We start from the raw sequence: 26,964 nt of genomic DNA, 5'->3' as shown, positions 1-26,964 counted from the left end.
TTCTCATGCAGAATGTTTTCCTCCAATCTCTAACATATTTGTTCCAATTTCTTGCATATTTAAGTTAACCTTGTTTGTAATCTGGTCAACCAGTTATTTCACTGTAAATAGTTACTGTATAGTAATTGATGATCAGGCATGATTAGTTCATTCTTCATAGTATATAATTTTGGGTAAAAGAGTGACTTCTTTAATTAGTGGCAAAAATATGAGAAAATATGTTCTTTTCTACAGGCACTATTAGAAAGTTGTATAGAAGTGCATACTCAAAGAAAATAAAAAAGTTTTCTGTATTTGTAATATAAATATCCCGTTTTGTTTTCTTATAACTCTGACACTGAAATTCAGAAAACAGTCCTGGAATAAAATGGTTAAGATCAAACAAGACACAGAGGGGAATCAAATAGAAAATGTGTAGCAAGCTTTAATTTTTGTTAACTTTGTAAAGATCAAGTGGAAGTCAAAGAAGAAAAGAGTTTGATCAGTGTTAACAAAATCTCATTATGTTATAGAGCTGTAACAGAAAGAAATGGCTTATGTCTCCAAAGGGAATATTAAGAGCCATGTGGATGCATCTCTTAAGAGGAATACAGCAGCCAGTAAGAGTGACAGGAAGTTTGCATTTGTACATTAACTTCAAGGGTAGTGGGTCCTTGATATGTCTTGTTCCTTGGAAGACTGATATTCTGTCAGTCAAAAAAAATTAGTAACTAATCAGAAACTGTCAACAAGGCAATTCAAGAAACACTCCTTAGACACCAAAAGGAAAGACAGGGGAAATCATTAAAATGTCTCAAACTATTTCAATAAATTCAAAAAGATATAGGGCTTATGCAGTAAATCTCGCATAAGAAAATTTTAGCAATAGCTCATAATAATAAGAAGAATAAGAAGAAGCCACTTAACAGATGCAAAAAGATTTAGCATGGTAAAAATATCCCTAGTATCATGGCCAAACTATTCTTTTTTACAGATATAAGAGTATTAGCTAAATAACTTGATCACACTGGTCACTGAAGGGAACTCAACTTAGACTAAAATGGGAGCAGAAAATTGTCTCCAGGCTGTCACCAACCATCCCTTAATCAGAGTTCAGGTATATCTGAAGGATCACCAGCTGAAGGTGCTGCCACTGGTTGCTGCATCCACTGGGCTATAGTCTGAGTCTGTTATCCCATCATCTGTATCAGCTCCTGATGCTGCCGCCGTGTAACCTCCTGGTTAGCATGCCAGAGGTCCTGGTTTCTGCGTAAGATAGCCTTCAGGTCTTCTGACTGCTTCTGGCGCTCATTGGCCAGCATGGCCATCATCTGCTGGAAGTCCATGATGACCTAAAAATTGGGCCCCATTACTCCCTGTAATTGCTCCCAACCAGCTCATAGCCTTCCCATTATCCACACCAGTCTCCGTCAGGTACTCTTACCCAATATACTGGCGAGTCTAGGCATTTTTCAGGTACAGCACACACCAGTGTTTGACCTCTGTCTAACAAACAGGCTCCTCTCTGATCTAGTCTCAGCAACTGCTCTGCTCTGCTGTGCTTTGGATTTTAGCCCCTTACCTTTTGTTTTTACCTTTTTCTACCAAATTTAAGATTGTAAACTTTAATCCTTCCCTACCCCCTCATGTCTGTATTTTATGTAATTATATTGTTAATTGATAGTTTCTTTGTATTACTTTCTACATGGATTTTTGTACATCGCCTAGAAATTTTAATAGGCGATTCATCAAATGAATAAATAAACTTGAAACTTGAACTTGAAACTTGCTATACGTGACTCTCTGGGGTCCTTTTCGGGTCCGAACTGTGCTCCCACTTATATTCTATTTCTGGTCCTTGGTTCAACAGTCTTAGCTCAGAGTAATATCCGCAAATACTTTGGTGTATCCAAAGCAACAATGGAGATAGGAGTCAATCAAATACAGCAAACCCCCACCATCACCACCAAAATAAAACAAAAAAACAAACAAACCACCTTTTCTTTTGCTAGGTATATTTCTTATTACCACCAGAAGAAGGCAGTCAAATTCCATGAAATGACACCACTTATGCCACCAACCATCCCTTAATCAGAGTTTAGGGGGCAGCCAGTCATACTAATTATATAAGCACTTCCTAACTGAAGAAGCTATTGGTGGTCAGCAATCAAAACAAAAAAAAAGTTCCCAAATGAAAATCAATGAAAGTCTTAAAGTAAGATGGCTTTTATTTTAAGCTGGTGCAAACATCCAACAGGTGGTCAGGATGTTCCAACATTCTCAGTGTCGGCACCACTCATAGCACAATAAATGCTTACAGTCTTTTCCCCAATCAAAACACAAAAACAGAGAAAGAAAAAAATGAATATGCTGTGCACACCACTTTTAGGACAGTGCCCTTGAGTGTACTGCTCTTGACCAACATAGTCAGGAAAAAACATCCAGGAGTTCAACCCAATAGAGTCCTCCCAGTTCCGTAAGCTTAGTCCTTTACAGTGTCATTAACATGCTTGTCAGAGTTTTTTTTCCTTACAAAATACCAAACAGCCTATTATAGCCTTCCTTCTGTTAGGTTATAAGCCAGTGCTCAGGGTGCTGCTGGAGAGTTGTCGAGTCTGTGTGATAGTATTCAGAGAAAAATAAACCCACAGACCCACCCTAATGACAACAGACTCTCCCACAACTCTTTAGCAGTTGGTAATCAAGCACAAAACAAAAAATAGCTCCAAAACAAATGGATAGCTGTTCCTTTAAGCTGGCTTCAGTCAGTGCTTTAGACTCTCTCAGTCCCTGGTAGATTCAGGCAACTTACTCAGCACAAATTCATCCAAAAACACTTGCCTTTTCACCTTCAACTGACTTCCATGTCCTTGGGTTCTGTAGTGCTTGTGTCTGTTTCCATTTCCACATCCATTGACTGTTCCTGACTTGCCTCAGGTCTTGGCTTAAACTTTCTGTATTTCCAATTTCCATCTCCTCTGGGAGCTCTGCTTGGTGTAGTTCTACAATTCTCTGATGTTGGATGCTGGCTCTTGCTCCACAAGGTTGGCTGTTTGCTGTGGCTCTACAATAAATGCAGGCTGTGGATCCCTAATAGTGAATGCGGGAGATGGCTCAGGGATGGAAGTTCATTGCTGCTAGATATATACCCACTCATCTGAACTGGTCCAGCAGCAAGGAAAGGAAATTAGTAGGTAAGAACAAATTTCACCTTCCTCCTGCTGACTTCCAAAAGGTATACAGTTAAGCCTAGCTAAGCCTGGTAGCCACATGCCAGTAGAGAAGGAAACATTTGGAGTTCTTTTTTTTTTTAATTGTGTTTATTGAAAGTTATAAAAAGAACACATACAGAAAGTCCAATACAACCGGGTGAAACAAGCAATGCAATACATAACAAAGGCAGCTAGAAAGGATCCAAGCAGCTAATACATTACTATACTAGGAACGCTACTCTGCACACACCATTTTTCTTTTTTGTACAAGAAAAAACACAGTCAAACATGCTGGCCCCCACATACCTCAACCCCTCTGTCAAGGGCATAGCCAAAAGACACTCTACACATTCACTCCCCCCCCAGCCAACCCTTCCCCCAGGTGAGGAGTGCAGTGAGTTTTCAGAAAGCAGAAAGAAACTGCAAAGAGCAGAGGGGGTTAGAGCAATACTTATAAGAGGAAAGACTGGGGCGATTGAGGCTCTTTAGATTTGGAGACGAGAAACTGAGGTGAGAAATTATAAAAGTGGAGGGATAGTCTAGTGGTTAGAGCTGCTGCCTCAGCATCCTGAAGTTGTAAGTTCGACTCTGGGCAAGTCACTTAATACTCCAATCTACCACAGTTAGATTTTGAGCCTGCTGAGACAAATAGGGAAAAATACTTGAGTACCTGATTACTATTCACTGTATTGTAAACCACTTTGGGCGAATCTCTTCATGAAAATACAGTTACTAAATCCAAATAAATAAATGTATAAGTAAATGCAAATTGATTGTTTACTTTTTTAAAACTGCAAAGACAAGGGGACATGCCATGAGATTACCAAGTAGTGTATTTACTTCAAGAAAATATTTTTCACTCAACACATAGTTAAACTTTGGCATTCTTTGCCAGAGGATATAGTAAAAGCAGTTAGTGTAGCTGGGCTTAAAAAAAAATGTGGACTTACTCCCAAGGATAAGCAGATACTTATAGCATGGATTGGCCACCATTGAATGCAGGATACTGGGCAAGATGGACCAATATGGCAGTTCTGATATTCAACGTGAGAGGACATGGTTGGGAACATTGAAGAGAGAGATGGGAGAAATCTGGCTGCCCTCAGGGATAATGCTGTTGTGTACATACTGCAATGTCTTTATATCACAGTCCTCCTGCTGCTGCTCCAAATTGTGCAGAAATTAATCGGCACTCAAATTAAAGCACATGTTCATAGAAACTTTGAAGCGTAGACGTCATCTCAGCCCCAGCCTTGGAATGGCTGCAGTGGTCATTGAGCATAATAATAGTGTTAATGACAGCATAATCCATAGGCCCTATCCACTTTGGGATTTTTGATTTCAGCTCAGCTTGTAAGCATATCTTTGATGACCCAAGCTGTGCTGATTAAGAATGGGGCCTATATGCTTGGCTAGTATACTACTGATGTACTGGAACAATGAAGCATTTAGCAGCCTTCTGGAATGGATTATAGGAGCAGATCAAATATGATCAGGCTTCTCAGAAGCTGCCTGCAGATCTAGAATCCATGGTGTCTACCGTATCTTTCAGTTTACAACAGTGATAACGCCAGTATAAAATGAGCAGTAAAATCTGGTTGTCTATGATAAATCTATGTCTGAAACTTCCCGATGCAAAGTTGGGCCCTAGGTTACAGAAAGGATCAAACTTGTAACCTTGTGCCTTCTGCTTCATAGTTTGTTTTTAAATTAAAACCAGCTACTCCAGACCCTTTTTGGCAGAAACCAGATGCCTCAAATCAGCTTGAATGTGAAGTGGAAGATATAATGGATTCCAGTGTGTCCCACTGAAGGAAACTTCAGTGAATTTCAATGGAAATATTATGGCCCTAAGGAGAGATCTAGGTTGATACGCATACAGTCTATGCATCCCATCTTCTAAGGCAGTTCCTTGTAGGAAAGTCTAAGGTTCCTCCAGGAGTTCCACCCCCCCCCCCCCAAACAGAAGGGATACTGTGAGATCCTATTAGCTAGTAGTGGCCTCTGGTGGGCCTTTAGGATTAGCTGTAAGTCCTCCCAGCTCTATGAGCTATAATTACTGCTGGGTGGTGGTCATCTGGTCACACAGATAATTCCAGGAGCCTAGTTACAGATTGATAGAATTTGTTTCTTCCCACACCTTGTATTTTGAAATTCTGCATCAAGTGCCATTTCACTATTCAAGTTTAGCCTTCTATTTCCATTGTACTTTGGTTTTCATCTTCCTGCCTAATTCTGCTTGGATTTCCCTACCTAAAGCCTGGTTACTGGCAGCACCTGGGATAATCTAAAAAGGAAATCAGCTTGTGCAGGCAGTAGTTGTCTGCCTAATCTGACTGGAACTTTTCTAGACTCTTCTTGAACTGTGTGTGCCTGCCCCTGGCTCAGAGCTTCTTTATTTTCATCTGACTATGCTGTGTCAGAAATTAATTTGTTGTGTAAAGAAAGACAAATTTACCATATTTTTCGTGCCATAAGACACACCTGACCATAAGACGCACCCTAGATTTAGAGGAGGAAAAACCAAGAAAAAAATATTCTGAACCAAATTGTGCCTCTGAACCCAGCCCCCTAGAAAAATAGACAAATATACTGCAGGAGGCAGACTTTGCTCACTAAATTGAAATCCTACCTTTGTTGTCTGATGATTTCTGATAGCACTAGATAATTCGTTCTTTCTTTCTTTTCTTTCTTTTTCTTTCTTACTTCCTCAGGCCCAACAATTGTCTTTCTATTCCATCCCTCTCTCCCTCCTTCTTGTGTCCCGAGTTCTTGCCCCTTCCCCTTCACTGCCTGCCAGCCTTTGTTCTTCCTCCCTCCCCCCCTCCCACACCGAAGCCTGCCTGCCTTCCTCCCTGCCGTGCCGATTTCTCCTCCCTGGACCGCCAACAGGCACTGCCACCACTGCAGAACGACCCCTCCAAGCTCCACCACCCCTCCCTTCCCTGGAACTAGACTTTTTAGCAGGCGCCATAAGGAGCACAAAAAAACCCTTCACCAAAACCTGGTAAACCCCAACCTACCAACACCACACTACCTCAAATAACCAGAGGCTCACCTCCCAGGCCATGCCTTACTAGTGCCATTAGCACACCCATGCCAAGCTCCCCATACACACACACAGCCCCACTGAACTTGCCACAAGAACGAGCTGTCAAGATCATCAAGGCCACACCACAGAAACTGGAGCACTGCCAGCATCCCAGGAGCCTGAAAATCCCACGAGATCTCTTGACTGAAGTCCAAACAGCTGGCTCCTCCGACCAAAATGAGGTTCCTGCACTCCTGGACCTCAGTGCACCCAACGTACACACCCGACGCCGCTGCCGACATGGCAAAGTGGCTGACTCAGCGGCGGGGGGACGGGGGACGAGCAGCAGTAGAACGCCGAGGGGGGGGGCGGAGGTGTATTCACTCCATAAGATGCACCCCCTTTTTGGATGTATGGAAAAAGTGTGTTTTATGGAGCGAAAAATATGGTATTTATGATGGATTTAAATATGTCTTCTCTGTCACTACCTCCTTTGCCTTATTTTTTCCCTCTCCTGTCTTACTAATAGCCTATGAAACTGTACTTTCAGTGGAAAAGGGGTAGGGAAAATATTTGTGGCAAGCTTGTCTCTTGCATCCCTGAAAAAATGTCCTCCTACTTTTATGACTAGCTAGGAAGTCGAGCTAGATTCCACACAGAAAAGATGCTTATGGTCAGATATTTAAATAATAAGAGAGCTTGCTAGCCTGTGCAATCCCAGCAGACCACAGTGATCCTTAGAATCCTCGGACCCTGTCTTCTTCCATATTAGTGTGAATCATTGCTTCTAGACTCTCTGGTATGTGTAACAATTATTTTTTTTTTTGAGAAGACATATTTATAGTCTGACAGTAGACAATTTTCATGATTTCCCTTATAAAGTATATATTTTCTGTATTTTGTTTGTACAAATAAAAGGGTAATCAAATGTATTCATCCCCAGGTGCCTGTAGGTACAGATGTACAGTGTCGTCACTCGTCGTGACCTTAATTTTTCATGCCCTTTGTTTCCAGTTAGTTGAGCCATCTCAAAAGCATGTTTAACATTACTTTTTTGGATTTATCTCAAGCCTTTTTGTTGATAGTTCAGGACAAATTTAATGCAGGTACCATAGGCTCTGCATTTTTCAATCCCCAGAGGATTTACAGTCTAAAGTCCTCAATTACTAGCATGTATTATGCACATACTAAACAGGCCTCATTGAGAATAATGAGCCTCATGTTCTTTAATGTATTAAATCATGTTAATGTGCCTTAATAACATGCATTAGTAAATAAAGTCTGAGATGCTGAAGTGACTGCTCAAAGTCACCAGGAATATTGGAGGGTTTCTCAGTCTGCTGCTCTAACTTCTAAGGGGCCAATTTTATAACTGGGTGCCTCTGTTTAGCACACAGTTATACCGACCTTGTGCTCGAGCTGAATCAGAAGCCTAGGCCACTGGCGAACTGCATAGGTAGTGATTAGGGTGTGTACATATATGTATACAATATATATTATATACTAGTTTTTTAGCACGTTACATTAACGGGTGCTAGAAAGATGTGTAGACTTAGGCATTTCTTTCTAACTTTTTCTTTCTTTCTTTCCGTCTCTCTCCCTGCCCCCTTTCTTTCTTTCTGTCTGTCTTTCTGTTTCTTTCCCTGGCCCCCTGTCTGTCTTTTTTGCTTTCTGTCGCTCTCCCTTCCCCCTGTCTGTCTGTCTTTCTTTCTGTATCTCTCCCTGCCCCCTTTCTTTCTTTCTGTATTTCTTTCTGTCTCTCTGCCTGTCTGTCTTTCTTTCTTTCTGTCTCTAATGGGTGCTAGAATATGTGTGTGTGTGGCTGTATTTATTTCTTTCTCTCTCTGTGCTTAGCCTGTTTCAGTATTTCTGTATTTTTTTCAAATCTGCGGGAGGAAGAGGAGGCCGGGGCGCACGGGATGGCGGAGAGTCTGGGGTTGGGCGGAGCTAGACAGAGCCGGGTTCAGGCATGGACCTTGCGCCGCCCGGGCCAGCTCCTCGTCATGCGGCCGCTTCTGCTTCCCGGCGACAGGCACCGCGTCAATATCAGCACACTGCGTTCGCCGTGACTCAAAACCTGCACCGTAGGCAAACAAATGACTCGGTCGGCTCCTCCTCCCTGCGCATGAACACCTCTCCCAGAGCCGTCATGGCACCCCGTCGGGTCTTCGTCACTATAACGGCCTCGCCTCCCAGCTCCGGACAGCCACAGTGCCCGCCCACCTGCCAGTCTCGCGCTCCCAGCCGGGGCTTCTGAGCGCCGTCACCCCAGCCAATCGGCGGCCGCCTTGGTCTTGGCCGCTCCACAGCACTAGGCGGGTGCAGCCAATGCCGCTGTCACGCCAACCTGCCGCCGAGCAAGCCAATTCACATCACCCTTGTGACTGGCGTTGTGAAAGGGCGGCGCGGTGCGGCCTGCTCTGAGGGGAGGGGGAAGTCCGCTGTCTTTTCCGCCTCCAGTTTCGGTCCGCTCTTGTTTCCACCGCGCTATGGGCCCGGGACACTTCGTAACAGTAAGTAGCAGGCTCGGGAAGGCGACGGTAGGACTCCGCATTTGTTCCCTCCACCGCCTGCGGTGACGTAGTAAGCGCGCATGCGCACTCTTGCCGGCACATCCCGACAGATCAGATCTCAGGGAACAAGCGGTGAGAGTGCGCATGTGCGCTTAGCATGTTATTATAGATAACTGAACCGCGTAAAGTTGTTCATGACTAGGCTTGTGTACATAGTGTAAATAAAATGTCCAATTTATTAAGCAACCTTGTACAAGGGGAGAAGAAGAGGGTGAACCCACCCGCTAACCCTTCTTTTCCCCAGGTTGAGGCACCAAGTGCCAACCGAGTGAGGAACTGACAGAGACAGTCGTGTCCCAAACCCAGAGCTGCCCTGAAGGGGGTGTTACACAACTCTAAACACACAGAGGAGATATGGGGCAGGTTTTTTTCTATGTAGATTTGTTACAACCTCCCCTTACATTGGCTTTTTTGGTTTAGAGTTGTGTGTTCAAACCCATGCTGCCCTTTGTAACCTTGGACAAGTCACTTAATCCCTCCATTGCCCCAGGTACATTAGATCGATTGTGAACTCACTGGGATAGATAGGGAAAATGCTTGAGCACCTGAATCCTTATCTGTTTGTTTCCTTATCTCAAAAAAGATATAGCGGCACTAGAAAAGGTTCAAAGAAGAGCAACCAAGATGATAAATAGGATAGAACTCCTCTCGTATGAGGAAAGACTAAAAAGGTTAGGGCTTTTCAGCTTGGAAAAAAGACAGCTTAGGTGAGATATGATTGAAGTCTACAAAATCCTGAGTGGTGTAGAACAGAGGTACGAGTGGGTCACTTTTTTACTGCATCAAGATTTACAAAGACTAGGGGACACTCAAGTAAGTTACAGAGTGATACTTTTTAAGCCAATAGGAGGAAATATTTTTTCACTCAGAGAATAGTTAAGCTCTGGAATGCGTTGCCAGAGGATGTGGTAAGAGCAGTTAATGTAGCTGGTTTTAAAAAAGGTTTGGACAAGTTCCTGGAAGAAAAGTCCATGAACTGCTGTTGAGATAGACTGGGAGAAGCCACTGCTTGCCCTGGATTGGTGGCATGGAATGCTGCTACTATTTGGGTTTTTGCCAGGTACTTGTAACTTGGAGTGGCTTCTGTGAAGACGGGGTACTTGGGCTAGATGGACCATTGGTCTGACCCAGTAAGGCTGCTGTTATGTTCTTAGGAATACATTCATGAACCATTCTGAAATCCCCTGGGAGAACAATATGGAAAACTGAATAAATAAATAAATGAGCCTATTCTATCATAGCACCTGAGCTCCTAGTTTATTTTATAGAATACTTATGGAACCTGAAATTGTCACACTTAACATTGACGAACCTGCAGGTACACCAGACATACATCTGGCTTAACTATGAGAGTCTAAGGGCTCCTTTTATCAAGCCGCGCTAGCGAGGTTAATGCGCGCAATGTTTCATCACGCGTTAATCCCCGCGCTGGCCTAACAATTACTGCCTGCTCAAGGGAGGTGTTAGCGGCTAGCGCGGCTGGCGGTTTAGCGTGCCGTATTACGTGCGTTAAACCGCTAGCGCGGCTTAATAAAAGGAGCCCTAAATGTGGCAGGGATGTGCATATTTTATAGCATTCTATCCGTTATTTGCATAACTGGGAGCCACACCCATATTCTTCCCATGTACACCCCCCCCCTTGTGTACGTGTTTACTCACATATGTAAGTGCTTGTATTCTACGTAAATTAGCAAAGAACGCACCAACTTATCAAACCTCTTCTAAAGTATGCAGCATCAAAGGATTCACAGCAGAAAAACTGTGCATATGTCACTCCACCAAAAGCTTTTTTGAGATTTTGGACCGTCAGAGGTATATAGGGTATACGGTTCAGCATAATGTAATGCTTAAACCTCACTTCTCCATCAGTCCATATTTTAAGTATTTTTAACTGTTTAAGCGTTGTTTACTCTCTATTGTGACTAAAGTATTCCACAATTATCTTTAAAGATGTGTTGGGTATTGCCGACATAAATCCATGTTTTGCCCTGACCAGGCTGCTTCCAGTTCCTCTGTATTTGTGAATGGAAATAAAATGGAGAAAAAGTCATCCATTCATAAATAGTAGGCTTATGAGAGTAAGTTAACACCAGTATGAGAGAGTGCTCGCTAGATAGAATGGAGGATGAGCATAGTGTGCTTTTTTTTTTTTTTTTTTTTAACCAGTCACTTGCTTTTTATTTGAATGACACTCCCATTTGAAAATGTGGGTATGAAAATTTTAGCAATCTCTTATTGTCTTTCCAAACACCTTTAACCTGCAAAGTCAGCCCTTTTTGCATACCTTTCTAATTTTAGCTTGCACATAAGGACACGCTAAAGACAGCAAGCGATGCTTAAATTTATTGTACAAGACCCATCAAGAATTAGAGTGTCATGTGTTGTACATATACTGTACTTAATCATCTTGACCGCCAGCCTTATTATATGTATGTGTAGTATAATCTGTAATATCTAAAGCATGTATATGCCCAATATAATTGCAATTGCTGAACAGCATATATTAAGTAATAAATACAAAAGCTACAAATTAATTATACTCTGTGTACGATGTACACTTCATGCTGATAAGAATTTGGTTTCTTATTGCGCTTGTTGGTATTGGGTGAAGTATAAAATGGAAGAATAACTATATCCATGACATCCTGATTGTCTTATCTGTTTAGATTGTAAGCTCTTTCAAGCAGGAACTGTCTTCTTTGTGACTCTGTACAGTGTACAGTCTGGTAGCGCTATAGAAATGTGTCTGTTCACCCTCTTGCCATTTCTATATGGCCCTGGTTTTCCTATAGGAGAAAGTTCCTGGAACAATCTACATAGCAGTCATGCAGAAAAATACTCAGAATAATTGCATTTTTGAGGTGGTTCAGCTCTTTTTTTTTTTTTTGCACTGTGATTATCCATGTGTGTATTTGCTTGTTTAAATATCTCCCTATTTGTATTACTTATCTTGATAACTTTGGTGTTCTGCTGTATCGTTTACAGTCCTCCTCCTCCTCCCAAGAGAAGTTACACCAGCTACCATACCAACCAACGGCAGATGAATTGCATTTTCTGTCGAAACATTTCTGTACTGAGAGCATTGCCAGCGATGACAGATGCAGAACCACTCCAATGCGCCCTCGATCCAGGAGTCTCAGGTGTGTGTGAGCTGCCACTGTTTCGAAAGCAATAATTAAGCCTGAATAACATTTCGCTGTTCTAAGAAGCTTGACATCTTTAGATGAACTGCTAGGCCAAATGTGGCTTTCTTTTTATTAACCCCGGAAAAGTAGTTTCCATTTCTCCATCCATAGCAGAGCCAAGATATTATTCCAGCATGAAACATCATGTTTTATCTTTACCACTAATCAATACCATCATTAACATTGTAATTTGGGAATACTTCCAAAATACTTTTGGCTACTTGCAATTGTCAAGTAGTTAATTATGACTAATTAAGCTAATTGTTTAAAATCGGTCACAACTATTAATTGCATCTTTAGCTCTATTTTGACTCGATGCTTGTACAGCATCATCAAACATAGTAGAAAAGAGATATAAAGCCTGATTTATTGGTTGTCTGAATAGGAAAAAGAAGTCCAGCTGGGACATCATGATTTGAAGTGGTTTTCTGCAACGAGCTCACTAAATTCAGAGCCTTTTGAAAATATCTATCCAGCATAGGAAAAACCCCATGTATTTACAAGCAAAACTGCCATTATGTAAAAAAATTTGGAGCTTTGAATGTGTAAGTGTGGATTTTACAAAAGTGGACATAGAAGATGAGCCAATTAAGGAGCAAAGTTATAGCATTCTAGTATCTTTGAGGTACTTTTTAATAACAAAGAAGAAAATACAGCTCTCCCTCCCCCATCACTCTTCTGTCCTAGTCCCAGGTCCAAATGAGTATATAGCTGACACTATGCATGACTCAGAGCAGCTGTAAATGCTGATGCATAGATTTTGTGAAGTAGACATGTAATTCCCATTTAACCCATACAAACCATGCCCACAACATGTTTTCCGTAAATTGTGCGTGTAGCATACATATACAGGTTCTACAATTTACTCTGTAAACCTGCTATTTAAACATGCAAATGTTCTGCTAGCTGTCCAAAATGTGCCAGAATTACTTTGCACAAAATAATCTTATAAGAATTTACATAGTATTTGTTACAAAATTCAGCTGAAAATTGTCAATAAACATCTGGTAAGGCACTTTTCTCCAAGGACAAGCAAGACATTCGGCCTCTTTTACAAAGCGGCGCTCGTGGCTGCCCTGTGCTAACGGCCCCGAAGCCCATAGAGTTTTAAAGGGCTCGGGGCTGTTGCCGTGTGGCAGCCGCTAGTGCGGCTTTGTAAAAGAGGCAGATTGTTTCTCACATATTGAGTGACATGATCCAATGGAGCCCAATGTGGATGCTACCCAGCATTCTTTTACTTTTAAAAAGCAGCTGAATATGCATATATGGTTATGTGCACTGACCAAACCACTGTAGGTGTTCCTGAGCATGTATTTTGGGCAGAACTGGTGGTGGAATGTTGATGGATGTTTGAAAAATATGCATATACACGTAAAGTATTTGCACACCGTTAAAGGTTCTGTGGTGCAAGCATATATTTGTCTCTGGGAATTTGTGTGCTGTTGGGAATAGTTCTGAGAGCATATTTTGTAAAGGCACATAAGCAACTTTATTGACTGTATAAAATAGGTGCTTTTTGAGAAGTTTTACACTGGTGTTTATTATTATGAAATTACTTCTTTAATCTTTCGTGGGGGCTATATAATGGTATAGTCCCTTTTGTTATACAGTACTCCCCCGAAATTCACGGGGGTTCCATTCCAGGAACCCCCGCGAATCTTGAAAAACTGCGAATACGGTTTTTCAGGGGGAAGACTGAAGAGGGCAGCGGGAGAGGTAGGAGAGAGCAGCCGGAGTGCCGGCGAGTGCAGGAAATCACTTGCTGGATGCTCCGACCGCCTCTTCCTGCACTAAGTCGGGCCTTACCAATCAGAAGCTGTGTGTCAAAGCAGCCCCTGATTGGATAAGGCCCAACTTAGTGCAGGAAGAGGCGGTCGGAGCATCCAGCGTGTGATTTCCTTCACTCGCCGGTGCTCCGGCTGCTCTCTCATGCCTCTCCAGCTGTCCTCTTCTGGTCGGCGGTCGGACAATACCGTGAATGACTGGGACTGCGAACCACCAACCGCAAATGACCGGGGGAACACTGTACAACAATTTTTTCCCTTAGCTTCATATTTCATGAATATTGAAAATTTAACAAAGATCCTTCCCTTCCTCTCCCCTCCCCCCCAACAAAATTACAAAAGGTAAAACATATCAAACATGAATTATCATAAGGGCCTTCTTCTGTATATAATATGTTACAAACCATTCTGTTCTGTAATTATGTAATACAGTAGTTTCTTTGAACCACCTAAAGGGATAGTATGTGAGCTAATAGCATTGTAACATAAAGTTCATTTTCTACCTCTGGTAATGCAAATCTCCCAGGGGAGGTATGTGCCAGAAAACGTCTTGCTCCTTTGCATAAAAATTGTTTACCCACAGCAAAGGTTGGAATCGGGCCCAGTGTGATTAGATTAATAAAAGACATTTGTCTATCATTTTAGGCTTCATCCTAATTGTATTTGTAGCTCATATAGCCCCATTCTCAGTACTTATAAATAACTGCTGTAGTTTTCCTGACGCATCTTCAGACCTCACCTTAAGGTGCTTTGATTATACTTGACAGGAGTTAATTTTGTGAAACTTGTCTCCCTTATTGTGAAGAATGCTTTCCATGATCTTGAACTAAATTTTCTCTGCTAGTTCAAACACCCTGAACAATCAACAAATCTAAGTCATGTGTTGCCTTTTTTGCATTGTTTTTATTCCCTATATTGGCCATTTTTCTAAACATTCATTTCGCCAGTCGCAAAGGACAGAAAGAATGGAGACACTTTTCCAATAAGCCAAATAACTCAACTTTGACCTAGGCAAGATAATGTGGTAACAAATCACACTGCTTTTCAGGTGTTATGCTATGGCCCGATATCAACCCTTTTTTTTCCACTGATGAATGTTCTTTTCAGAAAACGAGTTGTGTTTCCTTGCCGTTGTGGCCTTTGTGAAGTCATTCTAGTTGTCATTTATTATTCTCCAGTCTTTTCCGAGTCACAAGGCTCAATATCTTTCTCTCCACCTGACAAATTGCTTTCCCATTTTTGTAATACTGAGTGAATTTATTGCTCATGAAAGGTGCTGAATTGACAGCTATAGAAGTTTGAAGCCCTCTGTCAACAGGAATAGATAGTACAGTGCCACAGAAGGCCTGGTGATGTTGCTGTGTGTTTGTCACTTGTGTCTGGGAGCGATCACAGGCAAGGACGAGAGCAATGATGTATTCTGTGCCCATTCAAATCCCTCTGCTAAAGCTTACAGTGGAGTAGCAATTTGTGTTAATCAAAGTGGGTTTTTTTGTAATGATATGAACAGTTCATGGGAGGGGGTTGTCTGGGTCTTTGTAGTCTGCTCTTTCTCATAGGCCACTGAAGAACTTTCAGATGGTACTAATTTTGATGTAGTTATCTGGAAAAGAAATGATCTATATCCTTAGGTTGAAATTTTCAGTCTATCTCAGGGGTCTCAAAGTCCCTCCTTGAGGGCCGCAATCCAGTCGGGTTTTCAGGATTTCCCCAATGAATATGCATGAGACCTATGTGCATGCACTGCTTTCAATGCATATTCATTGGGGAAATCCTGAAAACCCAACTGGATTGCGGCCCTCAAGGAGGGACTTTTTAGATCCCTGGTCTATCTGATTATTGTTGTAGTGGTGGTAATAAAAATCATAAGTATTAATTTTATTTTGTCTCTTATTCAAATAGTTACCTGAAACATTTAACTTAGTCATATTGTAGTAAAGTTTATGCAAACCCCATTGAAGTAAATGCTCCGAAAGCCCCTTTCTGCAGCATGAATGTTTTCAGAGAGGGGCAAAGAGGCAAGAATCTTGGCACTACTAGTCTTATCTAATCAGAGACTTATACAAGTGCACCAATACAATAAGATCAAAATGTCCTCCCAGCAGAAAAGAGCACACTTGGTCCTTGAAAATATGTCCTTATCAGCTCTTATATTTCAAATCCACTGCTTGGGGCACCTTTCTCAGGAAGGTTATACTCTGCTTATGATGCAAAAATGTATCAGAATGTAGAGCAGCGTTCTATTCCTGCTGAGATGAGTTTAAAGGGATAATTTGCTTTGCTTGCAGCCCTGGACGTACGTCTGCCTGCTGTGACCATGAAATAATTATGATGAACCATGTCTACAAAGAAAGATTCCCCAAGGTAATGAATTACAGATGAGATTCCATACCTAAACTGAAATGCTATTTGAGTTCAAGTAACAGTGGTATATACCTTACAATCATATATTTGGAGTAATGGTCTAATTCAGTAATGATTTGGGGGCATCAAGGACTTCTACATGAAACCATTTTCTCTGAGACACAATAGAAAAGACCCATAACTACCTCAGCCCCATAGAGCACTTTGTTTATTAACAATTTATATCTCACACAATCTAAAATTCTTAGTAGGGTACAAAAATGATACATACATGGAGGGCCATTTTCCCCATCAGAAACTTTAGATATTTTTCTTTTAAATTTGTCTTCTTATAAATTTTTCTTCTTAATTTGCTCCTACAGTGCCTATATGTAGAAATAAGTTACTAATTAGATTAATATTAACTGGTCTTTGTCATAATCTTAAGGGCAAAAATGTTCAACTTCCTGGAAGAGGTGTCATTGTAAAGATAAGTTGAACATTTTTGCCCTTATGATTATGACAAAGACTAGTTAATATTAATTTAATTAGTAACTTATTTCTACATATGGACACAGTAGAAGCAAATTAAGAAGAAAATAATAAAAAAAGAAATATCTAAAGTTCTGGTGGGAATCAATGGCAATTGCAGCCAATGAGGGATATGTTATCCTAGTGGCATTTTGAAGATCCTCGTAGCTGTAAGTGTTGCTACAGTTTCTTTGCTCTTTAGAAGTTTATACGAGTGCTTTTAATTGAAGATTTCAGCAGCCAGATTACTATTAGTTGGGAGTGGCTTATTAAGTCCAGTTTGGACATTTCTCTCTAAACGTCCAAAGTCAGAAACACAGAAATGTCCATTTTCAAAGCCGAACCACTAGACGTCCCCCCCTCCCAATTTTTTTCCTCCAAATAAATCACCTACCTGTACATCTAGGCTGACAGGATGTCCAACCCTTAGGACACCTAACTTTATGCCCCATTTTTCACCAAAGAAGCATCCAAGTTGAAATCATCCATATCCAAACCATTTGGACATAGGAGTGGCCATCATTATGATAGACTGGCCACACAGACGTGCCAGCAGAACATTGGGACACCTTAGAGGGCACTGCTATGAACATCACATAAAGGGTGCCAGAAGTATAGCTCACCATAACCCCCTTCTAATTTATGGTGAACCCTCACAAACTCCCCCAAAACCTACTAGACTTACCTGTCTACAACCCCAATAGCCCTTATGACTACAGGTGCACCTTTATGGAAGTGGAGTAGGGTTTTGGTGGGTTCACACTTTACACCATAAATGTAGTGGGTAGAGTGGCTTAAGGGCCTGAGTTCTCCTCTATGGTCACTAGCCCATCCACCAGGTTACTTAATACACCTGTGTGATGCTCTACTAGGCTTTCCCATACCAAGTGCTGCTGTTCTAGAGACAGGTATGTACTCTTTCATTCAGATTTTTGTGGAGTGGTAGGGGTTACTGAGGATTTAGGGGGGTGTCATACCTTAATGTATCCAGTGGTCATCTGGTCAGTTTGAGTCCCTTTATGGCACTTAGATGTTTCTAAAACAGGAATAGCTCCAAAAATCTAAGTTCCATCCAGGATGTTTTGGGAAAAGTTCAATTATTGCTGCAAGACGTCCAAGTTAAGCATGCCTAAAACATGCTTATAACATGATTCCCAACATACCTCCTTGAACTATGGACACACAGCAGAAGAAACATCTCACTAGATGCCCAGGAAAATGGTTTTGATTATTGGCACTTGGATGTCCCAGTGATTGGGATGGCCAAGTGCCGCCTTCGGCTTTTTTTTGGATGTTTTAGTTTTTTTGATTATGAGCCCCATTATATTATTTTTAAAATAAACAATTAGGTCAGTTTCAACTGGGGGTTCCGAGTCACAGGGGTTGGTTTAGCTTGGGTTTATACTAGGGTTTCACACTATAGCTGTACTTTTGTTCCTTTTTTGTCTGTTATCTTTCCTTTATATACATTATTGTTCAAATTTGTTATTGTATTATTGCTGCTTTGTATTACTTAACTATAAAAATAGACAATCAAACACATTTAAATAGCAGCCCAGTCCTTAGCAATTTGGAAACATATATGGATTAAAAGTTTGCACATGCATGCTGTCAAAATATTCCGATAAGGAGCAAATTAGTTATTAGTGAATAGGGTGATTAACTTATTGAGGCTGGCCGGCTACTGTAAATTTTAACACCTATTCCAAGTGGTAGTAAGCTGTAAGCTTAATATATGAGAAGGTTGTACTCTTCAGACCTACCCACCTGACCAACCTTCTCCACCTCCCGTTACTCCTTGGGAAGCAGCCTGACCATTCAGGACCCACATCTTCAACCCATCTGTCTTGAAGAAAATGATTATTCCCCCATGATATGACACTCTAGACTCAAAAGAATAACATCCCCCTAGAACCCCCACTGAAAGAATGGAGGGCCTCCAGAATACCCTTCTCCAATCCCCACTCTCCAGACACCTCTTAAAGTCTTTACCAGTAGAAGCCATTGCCCTCCTGCTTCATATCAGCAGTTCACGGTGTATGGTATGCTAGTCAAGGTTCTGAGGGGGCCCCTGGGAGCATGTTTAGGTTGAGATATGGGAAGTATCCAGGAGGACCTTCAGTCTTTTGGGGCTTCTCAGAAGGCATGATTCTTCAGGGACAATGAGTGGAGGAACTTTAGAGGAATCAAAATTTGGAGGAAGGCTGAAGCCCCTATTTATTATTAATCTGCTAAGTGTAGGTAAAATGGGAAACTTTACCTACACAATCAACATGCAGTGAAAGGCACTCACTCCCCCTAGAGAAGACCTTTTTCTGCATGCACACTGTTTCAACAAGGCTGATTTATCAGAAAGGGTTGCACACTTTTAACACATGCTGTTAGAAAATACATCATATTCAGATCAATGATAAATAATTCTCCAGGTTAATGACTAAACTGCAAGTCACAATCTTAGTGTAGATATTCAAGTTATTTCAGCTTTCTGCTCAGTGACTCTACCCCTTAACAACTTCCAAAGCAACTCAGTTCATTATAAAGAATTGTAGAAAGACGATTCCCTTCTGGTTGGAGGTGAAGACTTTTGATCCTTTGTCTAACCTGATAGCGAATAGGTTTATGAAACTAGTTTTCTCTGCAGGCTGCATAAGCAGAAAGGTGACATACAAAGATGCATTCTTTTTATTTTACATTGTTTGCCACAAAACTGCCTGCAACATTTCATTTAAAAGTATATATTCCCATAAGACAAAATCTTGATGTTTTCTTTCTCAGCAACTTGTTCTATAGTGCAATACCACATTATACTAACAAAGTCCCAGAATGCAATTTATAAATAAACTGGAAAAGAATGCTACCGCAGTACACTGTAGAATACTTTACAATAAGATACAATATCTGTAATGATGTTATAACTCTTTATTAAGGGCTCCTTTTACTAAGCTGCGCTAGCGGTTTTACCGCACGCTGAAGATTAGCGCGCGCTAACCTCCGCGCTACGCGGAAAATACTAACGCCAGCTCTATGGAGGCGTTAGCATGTAGCACGTGCGGTAATGTAGTGTGCGTGGTAAAGCCGCTATCGCAGCCTAGTAAAAGGAGCTCTATTTTGGTTTCTACTGTGCATGCTGCTGAATCAGCAGGAGAAACTGGCACAGAACACAAAGATGTAGAATAACTGTTTATCATAGAAAAAATTATGGATGAGCATTGACTTGTCACCAGCTATACTATAATACTGTATGCATTCAGCACACACACTGCATGTGTTAAAAGCATGAGACATGTCTGTTGCATGCATTTCTGAAGAAGTCTATTTACCTTCATATTGAATATCTTCCTAAAAATTGCTGTCTTAGAGCGACATCAGCTGATAATTTTGGGCAATAAACAAAATTCAGGTTTTATTAAAACTGCTCATGTAGAAATGTGTTAACCATTTTACAGAAAGCAAAGTGTGCTGTCAGATGGCAACGTGGTTTTCAGGCAATAGAGATTAAGCATATAACTTTTTTTTTTTTTTTTATAATTAGGCGACAGCTCAGATGGAAGAGCGGCTACGGGAGATTATCACCACCTATTCTCCTGACAACATTCTTCCCCTGGCAGATGGAGTGCTCAGTTTCACCCACCATCAGATCATTGAGCTGGCTCGAGATTGCTTAGATAAATCCCACCAGGGCCTTATCACCTCACGATACTTCCTTGAATTGCAGCAGAAATTAGAAAAATTGTTACAAGAGGTAGGAATTATGCACCATGCAAAAATAATTAATGTTAACTAAAGAATGGTTTGAATATGTTTGCTGGGGAAAACACTTACCTCTTCTCTGATGTAACTAAGTATCCTCATGGCTCTTGTGTAGAGAGAGCATCTCATTTTGCAATGGGAAAGCACACTGGCCAACATTGCTCTTTTCTGTGTTGGACTGGATTCATATTTCATTAGGACAAAGTGTTACTGTGTTGTAATGCTATTAGTATTTGTCTAGAGCCCTGTGCGTCAAAAGGAATCCAACATTCTTTCAAAATGCAAAAGAGATGGCTTGCATTCCCTCCACTGAAAGCTGTTTCATGAATATGTTTATAGAGTCAGCTGATTCTAGGATTCTCTCTCCCTCTTGGGTCTCCAAATCTATACCCATACCAAGACCTTACCTCTGCTCATCCCTTGCGCTTTCCTTGTATTCCCTACTTCCTTTGTTCTTAACTCCAACCTTACCATGGTCTTTTGTTATTTGTATTCTTGTGTTACTAGTAATTGCAATCTCACCTCTTATGTACAATCTCTTCAGTTAACTCCTGTATAGCGGTATACAAATAAAAGTATGTTACAAGAGGGATAGATATGTAAGAAGGAGGTATTCACTGAACAAAAGACACACGTCTTGTGAATTTGTAACTCAACACATTTGCAGTTGGGTGCTGCTAATTTTGGAGGAGATATACTAGTCATTTCTACAATTTTGTTCTAATTTTTTTTTTTAATGTAAAAGAGTTGTTCTATAACATGGCACCTCGGTGTAGGTGCCACCATGGGACATGCTTAGTGGCAGTTCTATAACAGTTTCAGGGCATTCCTAACCCATCATAGAATACTATCATAAAGGCTCATTGGAGCACCCAAAACTTAGGTGTGCCGACTTAAGGCAGGTCAGTGAGTTGTTGGCGCACCCAGCCATGCTTTGCCTGTATATATGGCCCTCTTGTAGTCATGCACTAAGCAATTTAGGTGTGTACTTTAGCACTTAAGTAAATAAATGAGAATTATTGGTGCCTATGGCATGCGAAAGTGCTAGTTTTCCATAACCTTCGTGCACATATGGTGCCAATCATAGAATTTCCATTAATTCTTTAAATCTTTATAGTGCGCCACAAGCTAGGCGCCAGTTAGTCATCTAACTTTAGGCACCCAAACAGGGGTAAATGGCAAATAGGCACCTAACCTAAAAAGCAAAAGCGCACTGATTCTGCAACTAGACCTTAGCAGTGCGTTCGACCTAGTAGACCACGAAATCATGCTACTATGCCTTGATGCGATGGGAATCTCGGAAAGGTAAAGAAATGGTTTCAAGAATTCCTAACAAACAGATCTTACTGAGTAGTCAGCAACGGAAATCACTCCAACCCATGGAAAAACCCGTCAGGGGTACCCCAAGGCTCCCCTCTATCACCTACATTATTCAACATCTACATAGCATCCTTAGGTCACCGACCACAAAAATTAAACTTAAAGCACTACATATACGCAGATGATATATCCATCCTAATCCCCTTAAATGACATCTCAACTGAAATTATAGACAATCTCTCACACATTATGATAGAAATCGAAAAATGGACCACCAACTTCAAACTGAAACTAAACACAGAGAAAACAAAAGTCTTCTTGGCAAGCCCCAATGACAAAATAACGAGAACATCATTAAAAATAAACGACCATAAATATCTGATTTCCAAAATCATAAAAATTCTAGGTATCACACTAGAAACGCACTTGACCATGGCTGACCACACAAACTTAACAGTGAAGAAATGTTTTTATACACTATGGAAGCTAAGGACTATTAAAAAATACTTTGACATAACATCCTTCAGATTACTGGTACAATCGCTGGACTACTGCAACATCGTCTACCACAAAAAACAATAAAGAAACTGAGATTAGTGCAAAACACTGCAGTTCGCCTAATCTTCAGACTGAGAAAAAACGACCACATTAGTCCTTACTGCAAAAAACTGCACTGGCTACCAATAGAAGCGCGAATACAGTTCAAATTTGCATGCATCTGCTTCAAACAAATCTGGGGCCTAGCACCTTCCTACCTGCAAACACACTTCACTCTACACAACCCCAAACGAACAACCAGAAACAAAAACATTTTCGCCTATCCAAAAATCACTGGCTAACAAACAACAATCCTGGCAGGGAAACTACATAAATAAAATCAGACAGACCTACAACACATTCCGAAAATCTATCAAAACCACTCTGTTTGACAAATTCATCACCTAAACAGACCGACCTTCGCTCACCACGCTTTTCCTCCTATAAACCCGAAGCAATCTCTCGGGCAACCCCTCTCACTTCCCTCCCCTTACAACCCCTCTTACTTTTCATTCCCTTACTACCCTTTTCTTCTGTAACATTCCCCTCATGCATTTGTAATTCGCTGAATGTCCAGCCTTCTTTCGATGTGAACCGCCTAGAAGTCGTCTGACTATGGCGGTATAGAAAAATAAAGTTATTATTATTATTATTTTAACTGCATTTAGGCACTATATTATAAGTAAGTGCCTACGTACTTTAGCACATAACTGCAGAGGAAGGTGCATGTGGGTGGGGCATAGGTGAGTCACATATTTGAATGCCAAACTTATAGAATACTGTAAGTTGTGCACATTTTGGCACTAATATTTGCACGTGCCTTTTTATATGTTAGCGGTGTTGGTGTCCAAATGCTAACTTGACTCTATGTTATAACAGAATCTGGACACCCATATGCCATTATAGAATACTATCTTAGTACTCAGATTTTAGGTCCCTAATTTTTAACACCCTTTATGGAATTGTCTCCTGAATGACTGAAGAAAAAAATCAACTGGCTCATGCAGTCTACCCGGACTTAGATTCTTTCTCCTGTTTTTTAATCACTTAGGCAGACCTGTATGCGAATTTCCATTGCCTAAACCAGTCTGGTCTTATCACAGCCTTATTGAATAAGCATTTTATTGAGGCATGATCTTTTGAGGACCAGAATCCCCTCTGTCAGATTCCCATTTACCCTATCCAATCATCAACCATCCTCAGTAAAGGAACATTTTCTCGTGTTTCCTGTACACTTTCCTCCTGCAACATCACAATATGACCCCCTTCTCCTTGAATTTCCTTCTCTGTGCAATATTTTACCATCCAATATTTTACTGCAGTCTGTCAAATAGTAGAAACTTTCTGTCATGTCCCTTGATCCTTTTTATATCCATTGAGTCCATGTTAAGCTTCATAAGCCTTTCTTTTTAGGATTTGAGCCACCAGTCCTGTATCGTGTTAGCAGCCTATCCTGAACCCTTTTGCTTTTTTTTAAATATATATATATCTATCTTTATTGATATCTGCAAGCATGAAACAAAAGAAATAACACATTATCTTTAGGAAGCATTGGCCTCTATAATTGAACACAATATTCAAGGTGGGATCTTACAAGTTAAGTATTAAGGAGCAATAGTAACACTTTTTCATGCTAACACCTCTGCTTATTCAACCAACCCTGCTATGAGCTTTTACTGTTTCCTTAGCATATTGATGGGCTTCTATGAGGTCATTTAAGATAATTACTTTGTCAACTCTGATTATATGTTGATTGAAATCAAGCAGAAAATTTTCACTTGGAAACAGGGTTACATTTCCCAAGTTTTTTGGGTTTTTAAAAAAATATTTTTATTCATTACACTATAATAGCACTTAAATTCAATCAAATTATAATCAATGACAAATACACATATCACACATCCCGCCCCGTCTACATATTTAAAAATTGCACTCAAAATTGAACATTAAATAAAAAATTTTCAGATCCACCCACCCTGGATGTCTGCCACCAACAAAAGGACTAACTGGTCTACTGCATAGTTTCCTGCCTTGTCTCTGTGCATAGTGACCACATCCCCTTTCTTCCAGTCCCTCAGACGCTGCATCTCCCAGCCCCATTTTTCTTTGTGTCCTCCTTAAAGCATAAGTCTCTTTGGCCTGTTTACAGGGCCGCCATCAGGGCAGTACTACCAGTCCTGCATTCAGGGGCCCGGAGCTGACAGGGGGCCCGGGCTCCCCCAGGGTCCTAGGCCACAGTCTAGGGAGGGGGCGGGCCGCCCCAGGTGCACAGGAGAGAGCTGGACGGTGAACCCGCGGAGTTCAATACATCTTGAGCCGCGAGGCTCGTCTTCTGTTCCTACCTGCCCTGCCGCTCACATATAGCCGATCGGAAGTGTTCCCCGATGTCAGCGCTGACGTCGGAGGGAGGGCTTAAACAAAGCGCTCAGATGTGTAGTTTTTTCTGATATATTTATTAAGCTTACAGTATTTATAAAAACACATTTAATACTTGTTACAAAAAATATTGTGCAATTGTGATCTACTTCTGGCCTACAAAGGTCAAAAGAAATCCTTAACTGAGATTTTACATTCAAAAGTGAATTATAGCTACTAGCACTATTATTTATTAGTTATTTATTATGCAGATGTTTGTTAGTTTGTTATTAGTTCAGTATTAGACATATGTTAGTTTAGAATAGATAGGTATAGATTAGTTTAGTTTAGGTTAGGTTAGGGCCCTGCTGAAAGAGTCTACCTTGACGTGGTTGCAGGCTTACAAATCTTTTGGTCAAAGAGTGCGGCGACAGAGAAAAGTATGTGTGTATTCGGCCCATGGAAGAAGGGGGGATCGGGGGGGAAGGGGTGCGTGGGGGGCCCAATAGGATTGCTCAGTAAGGGGCCCAGAAATTTCTGATGGCGGCCCTGCCTGTTTAACAAAAGAATCAGATGAGCATCATAGTTGCAATCCTTTTGTAGCAAAAAACCTCCCCCAGGCACTAGTAGTGTTGTTTCTAGATATTTTTCCTAAATGTTATCATAAACATTGCTTAAAATGTATGTGAGCATCTCAAAATTATCAATTCCATGCCATCAGGTTTATAATATGGATGTTTTCTGCCTATCTGCAGCCTTCATTTTCCTTTTGAATGTTTTCCAGCTTTTTATCTTCTGTTTGCTAGCTTTCTTTACAATCATGTTTACAGTATCCATCAAACACTGAAAGCATACAGGCGTTGCAGGACAACTTGCCCTTTCTGGAGTTGAATTGTCCAGGACGTGCCTTTGGTTTTCTTTTGATGTGTTTGCTGTCATAAATGTGACGCTCAATGGCTAACTGTGTCTCCTGCCACCGCTTGGCACATTGGAGTGCAGAAAAGAAGTCATCCCCAGTGATTTTCATCAGCTTTGAGTTAACTGACACTTTTGTTCTGAGGTCAAGGTCACATCAAATAGAAGGCTTTTGTACCTCTCTTATCTGTGCCTGGGTGTGTGTAAGCAGAAAGAGCACTCTGGCTCCTGAACTGGTGTGTGTGTGTGGGGGGGGGGGGGGGGGGGGGGAATGAGTGGTGTTGCTTTTATTTTCAACTGTACTGACAGAAAAGGTGCATATTAGAGAAATATTTTGTAGTCCCCAGAAGATGTGCAGCAAATAAGAGTTGTCAACTGAGATGATGCCCGTGGCTAATCTGTGGTTTGCGGTTAATTTCTTTACTGGACACTTTTCAGTTTTGCCAGCTTTAAACTTCTCCACAGGGTTATTTCATTGTCATTTTGGTTTGACTTTTATTTATCTTAATTTCTTATATACCACCTACAAGCTTGAAAGTTATCAATGCAGTGTACATTCAGGTACAGTGAGTATTTTTCTCTTTGGAGGGCATACAATCTGAGTTTGTTCCTGGGGCTATGGAGGGTTCGGTGATTTGCCCAAGATCACAAAGAGCTGTAGTGATTCTTAGCCTAGTGCTCTAACCATTAGACCAGGAGTCTCACTTCCGGCTCACCACACAATTGTTTCCCACGTACTCACCTTTATAGGACCCCCATGTACCCCTGAAGAAGACTTTTTGTCAAAACGAGGACCGTGTTGGGTCCTGTATCCCTAGCGGATTAGGTCCTTTAAGGCTCTTATGTGGATGGAATTATTTTATGTGGATGATTTCAGTGTACCTTTGGAACTATGACACTTTCAAATAAAGTCCATTTAGGAACATCATCACTCCACAGAGTTTTTTGTGGGTTTTTTTTGTTTTCTCTGAAATATTTGTTTGACATTTCCACCTCATACATTTGTTAGTTCAGGCAGCTTTAAAGGAAAACCATACCATAGCAAACAAACGGAAAACCTTTTATCAGGTTTAACACAGTAGCCTTTAGAACAGTGGTTCTCAACCCTGTTTCTACCAGGTACTTGTGACCTGGTTGGCCATTGTTGAAAGTAGGATACTGGGCTAGATGGACCACTGGGCTGACCCAGTGTGTTCTAAAGTAGTGGTTCTCAACCCTGTCCTGGGGACCCCCCAGCCAGTCGGGTTTTCAAGATCTCCCTAATGAATATGCATGAGAGAGATTTGCATACCTGTCACTTCCATTATATGCAAATCTCTATCATGTATATTCATTAGGGATATCTTGATAACCCAACTGGCTGGGGGGTCCCCAGGACAGGGTTGAGAACCACTACTTTAGAACACACTGGGTCAGCCCAGTGGTCCATCTAGCCCAGTATCCTACTTT

The 26,964-nt window shown here is 41.1% G+C and overlaps 1 protein-coding gene across 6 annotated transcripts in view; it reads left to right on the top strand.

Moving 5' to 3' along the window:
* MAST4 (microtubule associated serine/threonine kinase family member 4) overlaps window positions 1-26,964 on the top strand; it is a 924,748-nt gene that overhangs the window by 765,351 nt on the left and 132,433 nt on the right. For all 6 annotated transcript variants that reach the window (XM_033929923.1, XM_033929917.1, XM_033929952.1 and 3 more), the window contains 3 exons: window positions 11,781-11,935; window positions 16,053-16,128; window positions 20,171-20,380. In XM_033929923.1, the coding sequence (XP_033785814.1) occupies window positions 11,781-11,935; window positions 16,053-16,128; window positions 20,171-20,380 (441 nt within the window). The remainder of the gene's footprint in view (window positions 1-11,780; window positions 11,936-16,052; window positions 16,129-20,170; window positions 20,381-26,964) is intronic.

The sequence above is a fragment of the Geotrypetes seraphini genome, chromosome 1 (assembly GCF_902459505.1).
Source record: "Geotrypetes seraphini chromosome 1, aGeoSer1.1, whole genome shotgun sequence".
Taxonomy (NCBI): Eukaryota; Metazoa; Chordata; class Amphibia; order Gymnophiona; family Dermophiidae; genus Geotrypetes; species Geotrypetes seraphini.
Note: the sequence above shows the minus strand (reverse complement) of the source record. Positions and strands in the feature narration are given on the sequence as shown.